We start from the raw sequence: 18,561 nt of genomic DNA, 5'->3' as shown, positions 1-18,561 counted from the left end.
GTAAAACTATACCCAGAGAGGAATTACTGCTTTCTAGGAAACACACAAACAGCTGATAACAGCAGCTCCGTAGACTCATCAATTATGAATGAGATCATTTTACCAGCCAACACTCAGGAGACAGTCATAGTACACACACAATGACCACGGGAAACACTCAAGCAGAGCTGAGAGGAGACTAGATGAGGAGAGACGAGAGACATGATGGGACAAAAGTAGATGACAAACAGTATGAGAAGAGAACAAATGAGACAAGACTAGATGAGAAGAGACAAAACAAGAGAGAAAATGAGATGAGAAGAAAATAAGACGAGATTAGGAAAGACGAGAGGCAATAAATATGATGGGGAAAAAACAGACAAACTGTATGAAAAGAGAATAAATGAGACAAGGCTAGATGAGAAGACACAAAAGAGAGACTAGGGACATGATGAGACAAGAGATGAGTAGAGGCAAGACAAGTAAAGACATGGGACAAAAGACAAGAAAAAAGAGGCTAGATGAGAATAGACATAATGAGAGAAAAGAGATGATAAGGGACTACAGAACAAGAAACGTCAAGTAAACAGTTGAGATGAGACAAAAGACAAGAAAGTAAGACTTGATGAGAAGAGACAAGAGACAAGACGAGACATTAAAACAATAAAACAAGAAGAGATGAGATGGTGAGGCAAAAGAGACTAGCTGAAAAGAGACAAGATGAGAAGCAAACAAAGATCAAGAAACTTCAAGAAGAGACTACAAAACAAAGACGACATGAGACAAGACTAGAATGGAAGAGACAAAAGAAAACATGATTTGGACAGAGAAAAGAGACAAGGTGAAATCAGAAGAGACAAGACAAAAGACAAGAAAACAAGACTTGATTAGAAGAGAGAAGAGACATAAGTAAAAAAAAATTAAACACGAAGAGATAAGAATCATAAGGGAAAAGAGACAAGCTGGGAAGAGACAACATGATGAGCGAGCACAGAACATGAATGTAAAGAACATACTACAAGACAAAGACGTGAGACGACTAGAATAGAAGAGAAGAAAACAGAGACAAGAAGGGAAAAGAAAACATGATTTGGAAAGAGAAGAGAGACCAGCTGAAATCACAAGAGACAGGATAAGAGACAAGATGAGACAAAAGACAAGAAAATAAGTGACTTGATTAGAAGAGACAAGAGATGCATAAGACAAGAAGAAAACAATGAAACAAAAAGGGTCAAGAGACAAGCTGGGACGAGACAAAATGAGAAGTGAACAGAGAACACAAAATGTCAAGAAGAGACTACAAGACAAAAATGATGCGAGATAAGAATAGAATGGAAGAGACAAGAAGAGAGGAGAAAACAGATGATCCGAAAAGTGAAGAGAGATATGTCTGAACAAAAAGAGACATGATGAGCCAGCAAAAGAGATGAGAGACAAGACGAGACAAAAGACAAGAAAATAAGACTTGATTAGAAGAGAGAAAAAACATAAGTCAAAAAGAAAAAAAGTAAACAAGAAGAGATGAGTAGCATAAGGGAAAAGAGACAAGCTAGGAAGAGACAACATCATGAGTAAGCACAGCACATGAAACGTAAAGAACAGACTACAAGACAAAGATGTGAGCCGACTAAAATAGAAGAGAAGAAAAAGAGACACAAAGGGAAAAGAAAACAGATGATTTGGAAAAAGAGACAAGCTGAAATCACAAGAGACAAGATAAGAAACAAGATGAGACAAAAGACAAGAAAATAAGAGACTTGATCAGAAGAGAGATACATAAGACAAGACGAAAACAATGAAACAAGAAGAGTCAAGACAAGCTGGGAAGAGACAAGATGAGAAGTGAACAGAGAACACAAAATGTCAAGAAGAGACTACAAGACAAAAATGATGCGAGATAAGAATAGAATGGAAGAGACAAGAAGAGAGGAGAAGATAGATGATCTGAAAAGTGAAGAGATATGTCTGAACAAAAAGAGACATCATGAGCCAGCAAAAGAGATGAGAGACAAGACGAGACAATAAAAATAACAAAAGACATGAAACTACATAAAATGAAATTAAATAAAAGAGACAATAAGGGACACATGAAGACTGAAAAAGGTCTAAACACACAGACAGACTAAAGATAAACAAGTTTCAGTATGTGCCACAGTAGATCACATGTCTCACCCTTCCTGTTCAACTTGTTTGTAACATGACTTTATCTAGATACATGAAGCTGTCATGTTCTGTCACATTCATACTGAGAACACCTGTGTGAATCTTTGCAAATACAGGTAACATGCGGGCAAAATGTCTCATCGAAAAAAACACTAAAGAACATTACAATGACGTCACAGTCTGAAGGCCAAGGACTCCTCACACATTACCTCTCCCTGTGAGGTCAGCATTTAATGATAAGGTTTTTATATTCCATTAGAATCAGCAGTTTCTTCACAAACGCACCCAGACAGCTGGATACAATTGTGTTGCTAAAACACACTGCATGTGTGTGTATATTGCCTAGTGGACTGATAGAAAACAAAAGTTACTTTAAATACTGCTTAATGGAAGATGTGACACTGTAAAAATTTACACATGCGTACTGTATGAGCCGGTTATAAAGATAGAAACGCTCATGTTATATATGGACCTGATTTAGTTGTGCTCAGCACATTCAGGATTGGCCTGGCCGCACTGATCCAAATCCACAATCATAATCTCCCATCATTCAACAGCTCGGAGGAAAGGTGTTGACACATGTATCATATGTTCAGTTACCGCACGTTATTAGGAAGGAACTATATTTCCTGGAACACCTAGAATGAGCTTGACATGTCCAAACACAGTAAGAGAATTTGGACAACTAAAGGGTGTTCAATTCCACTCATTAGTCACTTCTTGTAATTTCTCACAATGTTGTCATGTAAATGGATCTAACGGCTATTTTAAGAACAGGGCTTGTAAATAATTCATAAGGGCTAGACCTCCACAATAGAGTGCTAAATGACTAAGCAAACGGGTTGTTAAGACACTTAAAACGTCATATATTTAGCTTTTATCATGTTTGCCACTGAACTTATGTTAGTTAAGGCTTGGAAAACCAAACACATTTATGTCATGAACATTTTCAACCCATTTCCTGATTCTTAGAAGTTAACAGCCTGTTTTGCTACCTGAAATGTATGATTTTTGTATGTAAAAGACTATGATTGGCTGGCCTTAAAATCAGAAATATAAAAATTAAAAGAAAAAAGTATGGAATACACAGATTTAAAAAAAAAAAAAAAAAAAGAATCATGTCACCTTTAATGAATATTTTGAGTATCTCCTGATCTGAGAATGAAGTAAGTTCTTGCTGATCCTGCTGGGAATAATGAAGTGGACTACAGAAACACCCATGCATTTACATCAACTACACGGCCAAGAGTATGTGGACACATCCTTCTAATGAATGGGTTCAGCTGTTCCAGAGAAGACAAACATAATGCACCACACAATGACATTCTAGAAAACTGTGTACTTCTCAAAAACTAATCAAATGTAGTATTCTGAATAAGCCTTATTACACAGGGCGCCCTGAAGACCAAACAGATTCTTAGTCTTTGTGAACATCTGTATATCCAGTACTGTGCAAAAGGCACAGAGAGGCTTTACAAAAACAATTATTTTGCTTTAGTGTGCCAGTAAGAGATACCGATTTCCAAACTACAGGATATGTAGTTTTTAGCATTGAATATGGGTATTTCTGCATGTGAAAGAAGATTCAAAAATGAAGAGACTGAATCCTAATGCATTTATCACACAGAAGTAAAGCGCACTTTCACGTGGTCATAAATCATGGGACGTGGAAACAGAAAATGAGCAGAAGGGTGGAACTGACAGAATGAGGATGTCTGCAGGCCACAAGGCCAACGGCAACTTGGCCACAAACTAGAAAAGGAAAAAGTGCCGACACACTTACATGGAAGCCTGCTGAGGTACAATGTGTGACCAGTTTATGTATGAGATATCAGAATTTGCAACCAACTCCTGCTCAGCCAGTGTCTGTAATCCTCTTTTGAACCACTCTGCATTTAAGTACTGCTTTTGCTCCTTGAAATATATTATTTATATATGTAAATGACATCTGTTATGATTGACAGGCCTCCATATCACACTGAAGCCATCACATTAGATTTCACTTCAAAATCAGAATGAATGAATAAGCTTTATGACTTAATAAAGTGCATTATGGAAAAAAAGTGCATTGTCTATTTTTCACAGTAAAAAAAAAAAGAAATAAAGATATTGAATCCCATTTTCTATAGTTAATGAAACTAATAGTTACCAACTCAATAACTTAACAAAAAAAATATATAATTCTAATTGACAAAGTTGGCAATTTTTTTGAGCTAGAATTAAAAAATTGGCAAATGTACAGAAAAAATAATATGGAGTTTATGTTTTGGAACAAATTACTCTATGAAGAATAAGAACATGATTCATCTGTTTATCCACTTTATTTTTCCAGTAAGAGCGGGCCATTTGTTAATTTAATGTGTCTGGTTTCAAGTCTCATCCACTTGTTTTTAGCTGTACAAAACAGCTCATTTGCTGCTTGATATTAGAAACTGATGTGTCTTACCATATTATTCGTCTGTAGTATATAGGGCTTGTATGGGCAAGGCTCTACACGCATGGCTCAAGTTTTTATTTCCATGACTTTTTCATGGACAACACAATTTTAAAATTCTTTTATTTCCCTTACTATGAGAACCCTATAGAGTAGTACTTCAAAAGAGATTGTCTACGAACCGCTCTTGAACCAGACTGCATTTGAATCGAGAACATGCAATTTTGAGGTCATCAAGCTTTATTTTGTGGAGGACATTATACCACCCATGGCCAATAATAGTATTTAATAGGTCCTGGTTCGAGACCAGCAGGTTTTAGAGGCTGATGCAGAGCTGATTTTTCTGCCCACAGCTGTTTTTATTTCAGTGAAAACGTGTAGAATGGGGATAAGATTGAACATTGGTTTCAGCACCAGGGGTTGTAAAACTGTCTAAAAGATTTTACGGAAGACAGAAAGAGAGTTTGGCGTACTTTGTTAATACAATGGACACTGCGTCGTTTAGGATGCTCTCTCCAAACACCAGCATATTGAGCACAGGATCCACGTTCAGAGCGTTGAATATGGCGATAGTGGCAACTGGATCCACAGCGGAGATCAGAGACCCAAAGGCAAAACTGGAGGGAAAAAATGAAAGTACACGTCTAAGCCTCTTGAAACACTTTGCTCAATAGTTTCAGAAACTACACAAGGCAAATTCTCACCTGTCTGTCATTGTCATCTTGTAAATAACATCAGCCTAATGAAAAGACACACGGAAACACACCAGTCATAATCATTGAGAAATCATACCAAAAGAACTGTTAAGGTGCGCCAACTAGTCTAACCAGATAAACCACTTATACGTCTGTTTACATGGAAAGACATGGAAAAAGCAGTTGATGCCTAACCAAACAGTAAGAAGATACCTGGCCCAGGAAATAGATTCCCCCACCCACGATGAAGGCTGAAATCGCTGTCCCAAAGACGGCGAATAACGTGATCGAGCCTATGTTTTGGAAGAAATTACCCTGTGGGATAAAAACTTGATTGATTAATCCGTTTATATAACTACCACTGTACATCTCTGAATACAGACTTTAAAAGTTGATGGCTTGAGGGCAACTAATACTAGCACAAAACTATTAATAGTGTTTAATTTAATTAGTATCTCCTACAAAGTCCTGTAATTAAGCTATAAAAGCGAGACTCTGCATGCATAGACTGTCAGAAAATAAGAAAAAATTCTGTCACTGGGGCAGTTACCCTAAGGTACAAAAGTGAAAAGGTACAAATATGTACTTTTTAAGTACTTTTATGTACCTTTAACGTATCAATATGCACTAAAATGTACCTTTAAAGCATAAGTCCACTTCCAGAACAACAATTTACAGACAATGTACTCACCCCCTTGTCATCTAAGATGTTCATGTTTTTCTTTCTTCAGTCATAAAGAAATTATGTTTTTTGAGGTAAAAATTTTAGCATTTTTCTCCACATAATGGACTGATATGGTGCCCTGATTTTGAACTTCCAAAATGCAGTTTAAATGCAGCTTCAAACGATCACAAATGTGGTTGTAAATGATCCCAGCCGAGGAAGAAGGGTCTTATCTAGCGAAACGACTGGTTATTTTCATAAAAATAATACAATTTTTATACTTTTTAATCTCAAACGCTCATCTTGTCTTGCTCTGCCTGAACTCTGTTTTTGTTCCGGTTCATGACAGTTAGGGTATGTCGAAAAACTCCCATCTCATGTTCTTCCATCGCTGTTTTACCTTTTTTGTTAAGGGTGTTTAATTTTCTTTGCATGTTCACTTTGTAAAGACTGGGTCGGTACTTCTGCAGTGATGTAGGATGATTTTGAAATGATTTTTGAAGTTGAGGGAGAAAATACGATTGGAGTTTTTCAACACACCCTAACTGTCTTGAGTCAGAATACACAGAGTTCAGGGAGAGAAAGACAAGACGAGCATTTGAGAGTAAAAAGTATTTAAATAGTTTTTTTTTAAATGAAAATAACAGATCGTTTTGCTAGATAAGACCCTTCTTCTTCGGCTGGGATTGTTTGCAACCACATTTGTGATCGTTTGAAGCCGCATTTAAACTGCATTTTGGAAGTTCAAACTCAGGGCACCATATCAGTCCATTATATGGAGAAAAATCCTGAAATGTTGTCCTCAAAAAACAATTTCTTTATGACTGAAGAAAGAAAGACATGAACATATTGGATGACAAGGGGGTGAGTAAATTATATGTGAATTGTTGTTCTGGAAGTGGACTTCTCCTTTAAGGTACTAATATGTACCGTTTAGGGGTAGGTAAGGTACAAAGATGTACCTTTTCGCCTTTGTACCTTAGGATACCATCCCAGTGACAGAACTGTTCTTTTTTTTTTTCCTGAGAGTGTAGCTAGAGGCCATTACTAGTATATCAGTGCTTCAAACAAAGGACATAGGTTTTACAAACCTTAAGTACAATAAACATGAATTGACAACTTGCAGTTTAGTATTTGACAATCAGTAACTCTGACCTGAGATGGGATCTTTTTGGATGATTCATTAAAAGCACTGGCTCATAACAATAATTTGTTGTGAACTGAAATGCACTGGTCAAGCTACAGTATATGTTTGCTCTTATGTGCAGCAAGAAAGAAAGCAATAGAAATACATGCTTTATTGCTATTCTTCTGTCTATCACACTGAATTCAGATTCTCTCTTCTCATGTTTATGGCTGTTTTTTGAAAATTATTAATATTACAATATTTTTTACCTTATGTAATGAGTATCCAGACTCAAAAATGATTGGCGGTAGAAGTAATAGGAAAAACATATTGGGACGAAACATCTCTTCTTCCTGTGAAAGAAAGAAAGAAAAATGACCATGTGTACTTGAATAAACAGACAGATTGTGTGTTTAATTTTGGATAGTGTTCATATAGAGCTGAACAGTGTTATGATTAATAATGTGATAATGATTAATAATAACTGTCAACTGCATGTCAAGGTTGGTTGTCATGTTTATGTTTCTTTTAACTTAAATGTTCTTTTTGTTTTTGTTTTTTAATAACAGATTCATTTTTTTTTTTTAAATTCTTTTCACATTATCATTTTAAATTAATGATTAATAAATGATTTCAAGCTTTACATATAAAGATTATTTTTTTAGTATTTTATGCTCATGTACAGTAATGCAGTCTGAATGACTTATTCTGGATTAATTCCGTTTAATAAAAACACTTTCCCAAAGTCAGATAATGAGTGTTTGTGAGCATATTGTACGTGTATATAGATGTGTTTGCATGTAAATGCATACATTATACTTGAGCACAAAGCAGAACTGTGTTTCTGTGATGATGGCATGTGTGCACAAATGCACAAAGACATGCTTCATGCATGTAACCACCAGTGCACCACATTTTGTCATTTGCACGCTCTCAATCTTCAAGTTCCTGTGCAGGGAGGCCTCGCTCCACCACATTCTCTTTCAATTCCACAATGATCCATCACTGGTGGCAATCAATAAGGGGGGGAAACCTACTTTTTAAAAAATTGTGAACAATTTACAGGTTCAGTCTTGAGAACAGCCCAAAAATATCAGAGAAATTTGGATCCGTGTAGGTGTTAAAACAAACATATCAACCTCTGCATGAGAGCTAAAGTTGGTGGTTGGTGGCTGCTAACCAAGCGCTCCAGCACGTTGCAACAATCAGTGATAATGCAACATTTTTTTGACTGCATTTCAGTATCTTTGATGGGACTGCAACAACATTTTTAAGCATGTTAGGAAAGCTTCTGACGCCAACGATGTTACAATCAGATGGTAAATGTTGCTTTGTAAGATAGCTCAAATCAGAAGCATTAATCTTCACTGGAACACTGCGAATGCAAACACTTTTAGCTATGCAAGCCAGATTTTTTTTAACACAAAGAAATGCATATTGCATTCTCAGAGCTTTCACACTGACCACAGAAAGCGCTGCGCTATGAAACCCATTCATTTCAACTGCTTGCGCAGCGCGAGGATGGCTTGTTTCTGCATCGACCAAAGCGCATGGGCAAGCCACACACGCCGCGCTTGAGCTACACCTCTCTGCATTTGCGGTGTGAAAGCCGCTTCTCACAGCGCAAATTCTGTGCAATGAAGCCTGTCACGTCTCTAGTGCTCACACGTGCCACATGCGGGGAAAAAAAAAAAACAAGCTCAGAAACGACTCTGAAATATTCTGAATCGATTCAGAATCGTTGAAGAGAGAATCTCAATGCATCGGAGAATCGATTTTTTCTCCAACCCCTAAATGAGGCTGACTAAATCATTTTCAGAATTTTCATTTTTGGGTGAAAAAACACCAAAATTCCTTGTTCTTGTTCTTCTGTGGAATCTCTCATGTGAGCAGTATTAAAGTGGCACATTTGAGAAAAGACTTAACAGGTTCCATTCAGTTAGTACGTTGCCTTAGGAGGTCGCAGCCTATGTAGACAGCAGACGCTATAGCAGCCGACTAGGGCTTGCTAAAGGTTGTTTTCAGTTGATTCCTTTGGCGCCAAACATGTACATCACATGTATGAAGTTATGTCAAAGCTTGTGGTTGCATGTGAGTTCTGAACTCAGAGCATATGGGCCGACGGGTAAAGGTACACTGAGTCCATCTGTAGCAGTTACAAGACAACAGCATGTCGTAGCCTCAGGAGGACAAGCTGCTGGCAAGAACCAGCATGCTATTCCGAGGTTAGCCTGAATCAATCAATACAATTTTTTTACACTTTTTTTTTTTTTTTTTTTTTTTTAGCTCAGCTAAAATGGTCACTGATTCCTGCGAATGAGACAAAACATCCCAAGACTTTCCCCGTTTTTAGTTTGCAAAATAGGAACTAACTTTGAAATGACTGAATATCATTAGTATGTTCTAACTCAAATGTACCATTTTATTCAATTTTTTTAAACCGAATGACATTACACTGTCACAGTGTTGCCAAATGTTCCGGTACTTTGGTACTAAAGTAAATATTTTAGTTACAATTTTTAAAATGTCAAAAGAGTTTGTGTTCAGTGTGAGCTCATGTGTTCTGCACACTTGCAAAATTGATTGTACAGTGTAGACAGGTTTACTGACTATATTAGGAGATTTATATCTGAGTGAAGAAGTTCAGTAACTATAAAGGCAACACTAAAGGAAGTTTTTTTTTTTTTTTTTTCATGCTTCATGTACACACTGCAAAATTTCGGGAGTGACAATCATATTTCAATGTGGGATCCAATCTGAAATTGTGATGACTGATATTAATAATCACAGGAACAAACAAATAAAAAAAACTGATGTGCCAAAATAGTGTTCAGTAACTTTGAGTGCAAATGCAAACTAACAGGCTACATGACAATTTTTTTTATTTATGTATAGTTATTAGTAGTATTAATAATAACTTACTAATATCATTAATATTTTGTATTTTCAGAAAGTTAAAAGAAAAAAAAAAAAAAAAAAGCTAAAAAGCTCAACAGTTTCAATAGTTTTTACTATAGTGCTAAAACTGGTACTGAGAACTGTGGATTTTTGGTATTACTACTAACTATTGAAATTTTAGTATTGAAAAAAAGGCTACTTTACATATAATAATAAATATTTACAAACGTTCTTTCAGCGAAACATTACTACTATGTCCTGACAGTAGAAAGAGGTTAATTTGATAAGTAAAAAAAAAAAAAAAAAAAAAAAACATATTTATAAGGGCTGTCAGTTTAACACGTTAACTTTATTAATTAGTTATGAAAAAAAAATAACGCAATTAAAATATTTTAACACAGTTAACGCGCTGTCCCCAGATTCGTACATCATCTTATATTTCATATATTACAGGGCAACAACTCCACAAATGCAGTTATGCCCTAAAATTCAAGATATTGGTGAAAAAATGTCTCTGAATGTGTTCTTCTCTCATATTTTTTGCCATATGATCCGCAATATTACACGGTGAGTAAGAGCAATATGACACGAGTGCTGATTTTGTCCAGATCTATCACGAGCTTAAATGTGATTTTATACAACAGTTCAGTAAATAAGAAGTTGATATTGCATTAGATTTTAAACACAATATTATCATATTTTGCAGACAAAATAATTCCTTTAAAGCCATTGCAGAATTGTTGCACATCTCCGAGCAACACAGCGGTGTTTAGTTTCCGAATGAATCTGCATTTTGAACGAACCGTGTAAACCAATGATTCAGAGAGCCATTTACATCATTCCTGAATGAATCAGCCGTTTGAACGAATCTTTTGTGGAACATGAAAGAAGGTATTTTGAAGACTGTTGGTAACAAAGCTGTTTTGGCTACCAATGACTTACATCATATGAACAAAAAATATTGAGATGTTTCTCAAATGATCTTTTTTACCGTAGTTTACATTAGGCTTTTGCAGCCTAAATATTTATGTGTAATAAATTCTTGCTGAAGCTACGTTTTGTGATGTCTGTTTGATACTTTACACAGCAATGACTTTAAATGATCTTTTGGGAGTAACTTCTCTGCCAAAAAATGTGTGAATAATTTGCGATTAATTAGATTAATTAATCGAAACATCACGTAATTAATTCAATTAAAAATTAATCGACTGACAGCCCTAATATTTATAAAAACATGTTAAAGTCAGGAAAAATCAGACTTGTTTATATATATATATATATATATATATATATATATATATATTCCATTCAAACTCACCAACACCACTGGACAAATATCTTGGGGTTTTGAAATAATTTCCTGTATTTGAGGTACACTATCGTTTAAGGGTTTGGGGTTGTTAACATTTTTTTAGTGTCCCATGCTTACCTAGGTTTGATAAAAAAAAAAAAAATACTGTGAAAACAGTATTATCTTGAATATAAATTTTGATAACTTATTTAAAATTATTTTAAAAACTTGACCCCAAAATTTGTAATGGTAATGTAGGTCCTATTATTAGCTAGCAGCTGGGGCTGGGTCACAATTGTCAGCTACAGCAACTGTCCAACCACCAATAAGTTGATAGGCAAAAACAAATAGTTTTAGTGTTTTTCTTGTGTCTGTTGTCTGCTGTGCTTGAGCTGATAGACAATTTGCATTATTAAATGCTCCCAAAGAGAGCTGCACCTGTACATTTATGCCCTGTAAAGCACAGATAACAACAGACGGAAGTCTTTGGCGGTTGCATCACTTTTTTTGAGAGTCTTACACCATGAGGATGGCACTTTTAAGAAGTGCAAAAAAAAAAAACAGAAAAAATAAAAAATAAAAATAATTTCACTTTTTAAGAAATCATTTTGAGACCATTCTGTTTCTCAGCTCTCTCCATACACCACTTACTGAACACAAGAACACGTCTAATGTGACGGTGCCCTAGGAAAAGAGCCTGACTTTGCTCAGATGACCCAAAATTACATATGGTCTTGCAAAATTACATATTTTCAAAATCATCTAGTCGGTTGCCTGAATGAGTCAGTTTTTAAAATGTGTAGTTTTGTACATTATGTGCAGACTAGAAGCACCTGCTCATGCCACATCTCTAGAATCAGTGATACAAACACAGAAAAGCACTGAAGCACATTTTGGGGGGATAAAGCAGTGACACGCTCCAGTTGAGCCGTTCATTGAGAGGGTCTCTGGTTACCGAAACACAGCGAGAACTGAGGGGCCCTCTTGACCTTTAGACTTCCTGAAACAAAAGGAAGCTCTGTACTCACAAGAGCCCGACATCACCTCACATCCCAGACAAAAATGTTAATTACAGGCTGAAACAGAGAGAGAGATGAAAAGGTGGAGAGAGGAAGAGAAAACAGAGGCAGGCATGAGAGGAAACGGGAACTAGAGAAAGACACAAAGACATTGTGAAGCTGAGAGAACGAAACGTGAGACAGAAAGAGAGTGAAAATGCAAGAAAAGGAAGGGAAGGGGGAAGCACAGAGGAGAAAGACGTATGGAACATGGAACATGGACTTCCTCTGCTTGCAAAACTAAAAATGTCCAACATGCTTAGGAAATTCTCCTGAAAACATGCCCACATATAAAATAAAATAAAATAATTACTATGTTGCAATTTCTCACTACTATGTCAAGAATCCTTTTCCCCTGATTTTGATCATTCTCAGATTATTTCACAGGATATTAATTATAAAAGAATTCTGCCTTAGTGCTGACAGTTTACATGTGTGGGTTGTGCCTAATAAATAAATATTTGCAATAAAATTAGAGTCCATTTGTTCAGATGTGTTATCAATCAATAGGATGACTATCAAGTTCCAGTGTATTCCCTGTTTTAAAGAACAGGAATCTGTTAAAGTCTGATCACATTTGTGGAAGTGAATCATGGCACAAACAAAGGAGATCTCTGAGAACCTCAGATAAAGAGTTGTTGTTGCTCATCCAGCTAGAAAAGGTTACAAAACCATCTTTAAAGAGTTTGGCCTCCACAAATCCACAGTCAGACAGATTGTGTACAAATGGAGGAAATTCAAAACCACTATTACCCTCCCTAGGAGTGGTCGACAAACAAAGATCACTCCAAAGCAAGACTTGCAAAGGACCTCAGGGTAACTTTTAAGCACATAAAAGGCCTTTTGCACACTGGATAATATTAATGTTCATGAGTCCATCATCAGAAGAACAATGAACAACCATGGTATGAATGACAGAGTTGCAAGAAGAAAGCCACAACTCTCTCTCTCAAAAAAAAAAAAAAAAAAAAAAAAAAAAAAAAAAAAACACTGCTGGCAGTCTGCAGTTTGCTAAAGATCACGTGGATAAGTCAGAGGGCTATTGGAGCAATGTTCTGTGGATGGATGAGAAACATGGTGAAACATGGAACAATGAATTCTGAATTATACCAGCAAATTCTAAAGGAAAATGTCAGGACATCTGTCAGAGAACTGAATCTTACAAGAAACTGGGTCATGCAGCAAGACATGACCACAAGCACACAAGTCATTATACCAAAAAATGGTTACAGAAGAGCAATGTCAATGATCTGGAATGCCTGAGTCAAAGTCCCGATCTTAATCCAATTGAAATGTTGTGGAAGGACCTGAAGCAAGCAGTTCATAGGAGGAAACCCACCAATATCACAGGGTTCAAGTGTTCTGTACTGAAGAATGGGCTAAAATTCCTTCAAGCTGTTGTGCAGAACTGATCAGCGGTTACAAAATATGTTATCTGCAGTTATTGCTTCAAAAAAGGGTCACAACAGATACTGAAAGCATTTCAGTAGATTCACATACTTTTGCAACTCACAAATATTTAACACTGAATCATGTTTCTCAGTAAATAAACAAGGAATACTTTTTGTCTCATTTGTGTGATCGGGTGGTCTTTGTCGAGTTTTGTGTTATATTTATGCAAAAATGTAGACAATTCTAAAGGGTTCGCAAACTTTCAAGCAGCACTGTATATAATACTTTACTTCTAAAGCATTGATTGATCTTCATGTTAATTTCAATATTTACTACTACGAGATATGTTTGTTACATTATTACCTGAGCTAACAATTAAGCTGTATTTTTATTAACTAACAAAGATATGTACATTGTTAATGTTACATATGAACTATAAACTAACATTAACTAAAGAAAGTTTATTGTAAAACCTCAGTCTGAGACAACAGGGCTCCGGGTTAAACATGCTGATGATCTGATGTTTTTATGCAGTTTGTTGTGGAGAACAGTATCTAGCACAACATGTGTTTCTTCTACAAAAGACATATCTGTTTAGCTGCAAAAATGCTGTACCTATGCTAATACAATATTTTAGCTCAGAAGTTTACAATCTACAAATCCATCAGCCGCAGGCGGTCTGGTTTTATTTGTAGATTATCCAGATTGGGATATCCATGTTTGACTATTTTCAAATTCAACTATACAAATGCACCAATCTTGTCCTTATGTTGTAAAGATAACGTTGTGGATGGGATTAACAGAAACCGACCCAACCCATCTTTCCATTTCAGTCCAATCCATTTCCACCACAAGTGATCACAGGAGATGGTACCGGGCCTAAAGAACAACTTGTGACTGGATGATGAAAGGGCATATATGTAATATATGTAATATGTAATTTTGGGTTATAGTGATGACGAGAGGATCATACCTTCCAGTTGGCCAACTGCTGCGACTCGATGATCTTGATGAACGCTCCCATCAGAATCCCTGAAAAACAAAAGCCAAATAACAACTACCCTGTCAAAGGTACCTTTTGAAGAAGTAATTAGCTTGCCAAATATTCACAGCAAACAAATACAGTTCTAAAAAACTGTGATTTTTGAAAATAACACACAATCTAGAAACTTCATACAGTATGTGCCACTGTAAGTGTGTAAGTCTGTCCCTCATGGCCCCATTTCTATACTCGTAAAATTCAAAAGGGTCCTATTATGCTTTTCACTAGGGATGTTCTTTTGGTTATTTTTCCTAACCGACAGTCGATGCTCGATTATTAACCGTTAACCAACAAGATTATTTTAAATTAGAATTTAATTATTTTAGAAAGGATAAGTGTCTGTGACCCGTTAAAAAATACCAACATTTGTTTTCCAGGAATTAATTTTACATGCGCAAAAAGCAACAAACAACAGAACATGAGGATGCACATGAACACATCACATCACGCACCTGCAGCGCTGGAGAAAAACATAATAAAGCTAGGCTATATATGAATGAACAAGCTTATATGATAAATATTCTTACGTAACTAACAAAACAAAAAACTGTGCAACAAGTAGCTAGTATGCAGAGTTTTGGTACATTTTTGTGCTGCGCAAAAGGAAGATGGCTGAAAGCGGCATCCTATTTTTCATTATTTGACAAAAGTCCAAAGATTTGTTTTTTATTGTGAATGTACACAAACACAAGCAAACCATTTACAGTTTAGATTATCTGTATGACTAGGAGTCGTTTTCACTGTTAAAAGAAAAAAAAAGTGATTGAGCATTACTAACTTGTCAATGCAGCCTTTTCATACTAAAATTCAGTCAGCCAAACATGTGGGGAAAAAAAAAAAAAAAAAATTACACTGCTTAATCGTTATCAACTGATATACGCTGTGATATTATGCCAAACTATTTGTTTTATGTGGATATCCGAATGCGAGTGATGTACAAAACCAGGTTTACATAAAAATAATATGTTGGCATTCAAATACATCTCCAATACGGAAACATTTGGATTTGTGTCGTATGAGAGACCCAATGTAAGTTTCAGTTTTGCTTTAGCCTATGAAATGAAAGTAAAATGTGACTTAACGTTATAGGGCTACGCAATTTATCTTTCTTTTTTCTCTCAAAAATGCAATTTTACTTTATTTTAAACATCCAACAAAAGGTTTAAAAATGTTTGATAAATTACTGAAAAAAAAATTAAATGACATTTTAAACCGTTTAACTGATTGTATTTATCGGTCAAAATTCTTTCTGTCGGTTAACGGTTAACCGGTTAAAATGAGCATCCCTATTTTTCACTTTTTGAAGTTTAGTCAGCGTGTGGTGTGTATGTTTGGGCATAAAAAGATCTACAAAGTTACAAATCTCAAAGTCCACTCCAAAGGGAGATATATCATTTTTAAAAAAATCAAGTACCTTTTCAAAAAACACAATGAACGGCTCATTGTTTTCCAGGTACTGTGATGTTAAAACGTAGACCATTAGAATATCATTAAAATAAATCCCACCTACTGAAATTCAAATGGTGTGTAGGGACGAAGTGGGGGATTAGCCTAACTTTAGTGATGCAGTGTGGAGAGCCATTTCTGGGATGCCACTGGTATAAACACAAGCATTGACTAGAGTAGCCGCGATCTGCACCGGTGTGTGCAGTTTGACGTAAGAGATTTATTCATCATAAAGTGTAGATAGATTCACTTATAACACAAGTGTTTTTTAAAATGCAAAAACTTGCACTAGACTAGGCTAGGCTAATCAGTGATGATGTTCTTTGACAATGTTAATGTTCTTTGCTTGTTTTTTTCTGTAGCTGGTTTTTAAATAACTAAGGAAATGTAAGCATTATACTGTAATTAGTAACTTGCAATGTTTTTTTTTTTTTAATTGTTGTTATGTTAAATATAATTTCAGTCATATTGAAAACATTAGGCTCCTTTTAGCCTTATGCTAGAGCTGGTTTCGGGCAATGAAACGAAGTATGTAAATAATTGAATAAATTAGCATGATAATATCATGTATTCAGCCATCTCACAGGCTGACAATAGGACCCAACACTACTGCAGCATTAAACTATACCTTAATATATCCGTAACTATAATGGAGCAGACCAAACTTGCTGCTTTGTCAGGGGGCGTGGCAGTACTGAAACACCCTCTAAGCTGTTTGCCAATCAGAACGCACCTGGCCAGCTAACCAATCACAAGTCTATTAAAGTCAATGGTAAACAAAACTGTTCTGCAAAACATTTTTTTTTTTTTGGTCAATTAACCTGTTTACTCTGTGAACATCTTCAGTAACAATTTAATGTTTGGGACCAATTCTCACTATTACAGCTTTTCTCGATTGATAAAACACTATAACCACTCTTTTTAACTAAAATTTTAAAACCATAATGCCATTTTTCAAAAAGCACACCCATTTCCCTGAACTATGAACACTGTTCCCCTGCTTTAACACATGAGTCAGATTTGGTGAACTGTTACTGCAAAACTCTACACACAAATCCCTATATTTCTCAGTGTTTACACAATGTGGTCATTTAGAAAGCACTAGCATTCAATATCGTTCACTCAAGTCTGCAAAGTTTGAGCTCAATTAGCACACAATTACCCAAGTGGAAACACTAGGAGTCAAAATTTATCACACACCAATCAGAACCTTCGATGGAGATAAAAGGGCCAAAGTCAGCTTAGAGTTTGGTGCATTTCTCAAATCAGAAATGAAATTATCAAAACTACTTGTTCAACCTCCACATCATCTAGTCATGTGTGCACATCATAAAATGTTTCTATTTGTGTTTGCTTTGGTACATTCACGCAATTGATTATGCAACTAATTTGTCTGTGGTTTTCCTACATTATCAGTTGCTATTGTCACGTTGTTCAAAATGTATTACATGTATATAGTTGTCTGTGCTGTAGTCTTACCCATCAAAACATCAAGTCATTAGCTCATCGTATATGTCTTTACAGTAACTGCTAAATTTTTGACCTAGTTGTCATAAACTGTCAAACATATTCTACACATTTCTAATAGACTTTTGGAAAATTTGCCATGAATTGTTCAAGTGAATACTGACTTTCACTAATGTCGAGACTACAGATCAACCAATGATAAAGCAGTTCTCTGAAATAGCTCAATGGTACACCTCAACATCTCATTGACCTTCAGTTGTTACGCATATACAGACAAGAGCTAAAAATACTTACAGTGGACTTTCTAATTTATATTTCCGCATTTGCCCATATTTCTTTTTGTTTTCTATTTCACAATGACTTTGTAATGTATTTTCAGTGTTTTTTTTTTTTTATCTTGATATTTTTGTCAGACCACTAATAAAAGTATAACTGTGAATTCTATCCGGTCTTTTTTAATCAATATCCCGCATACAGTAAGGTGTAATTTCGAAGAGGAAGAGTAGCAGGTGAAAGAGGAGGAGGAGAAGAAGAAGAAGGAGGACGACGACGACAACAACATGGAAGTGAAATAGGAAGGGCAAGGGCAAGAAAACAGTCTCATATATTTGAGTTGATGTGTGCCAGGGTTGGATCAGGCATGCTAGAGAGATTTAATGTGTGATGTTGAGGAGGTTGTTTGGCCTGTCCCAGACCAAAGACAGGACGCTGGGGCAGAATAATTATTTTTGTTGTTGTTTGCTGTTTTGTGCTGTACTCTACAGTACAATAAATTAAAGATTAAAACACTTGCAAATGCATACATTTGTTGTGTTCATCAAGTGATTTTTTTTTTTTTTTCCAAGCAACACTTATTACCAGTTTGTGTAGTATTGTTTTGAATCTCATCAGTGTGTAAAACGGTGT

The 18,561-nt window shown here is 35.7% G+C and overlaps 1 protein-coding gene across 1 annotated transcript in view; it reads right to left on the bottom strand.

The window, feature by feature from the left end:
- slc9a8 (solute carrier family 9 member 8) overlaps positions 1-18,561 on the bottom strand; it is a 35,126-nt gene that overhangs the window by 10,309 nt on the left and 6,256 nt on the right. Inside the window, exons 4-8 of the mRNA XM_051103136.1 lie at positions 14,674-14,732; positions 7,331-7,414; positions 5,485-5,586; positions 5,281-5,315; positions 5,050-5,193 (exon numbers count right to left, since the gene is read on the bottom strand). Coding sequence (XP_050959093.1) covers positions 5,050-5,193; positions 5,281-5,315; positions 5,485-5,586; positions 7,331-7,414; positions 14,674-14,732 — 424 coding nt within the window. The remainder of the gene's footprint in view (positions 1-5,049; positions 5,194-5,280; positions 5,316-5,484; positions 5,587-7,330; positions 7,415-14,673; positions 14,733-18,561) is intronic.

This window comes from Labeo rohita, unplaced genomic scaffold (assembly GCF_022985175.1).
Source record: "Labeo rohita strain BAU-BD-2019 unplaced genomic scaffold, IGBB_LRoh.1.0 scaffold_366, whole genome shotgun sequence".
Taxonomy (NCBI): Eukaryota; Metazoa; Chordata; class Actinopteri; order Cypriniformes; family Cyprinidae; genus Labeo; species Labeo rohita.
Note: the sequence above shows the minus strand (reverse complement) of the source record. Positions and strands in the feature narration are given on the sequence as shown.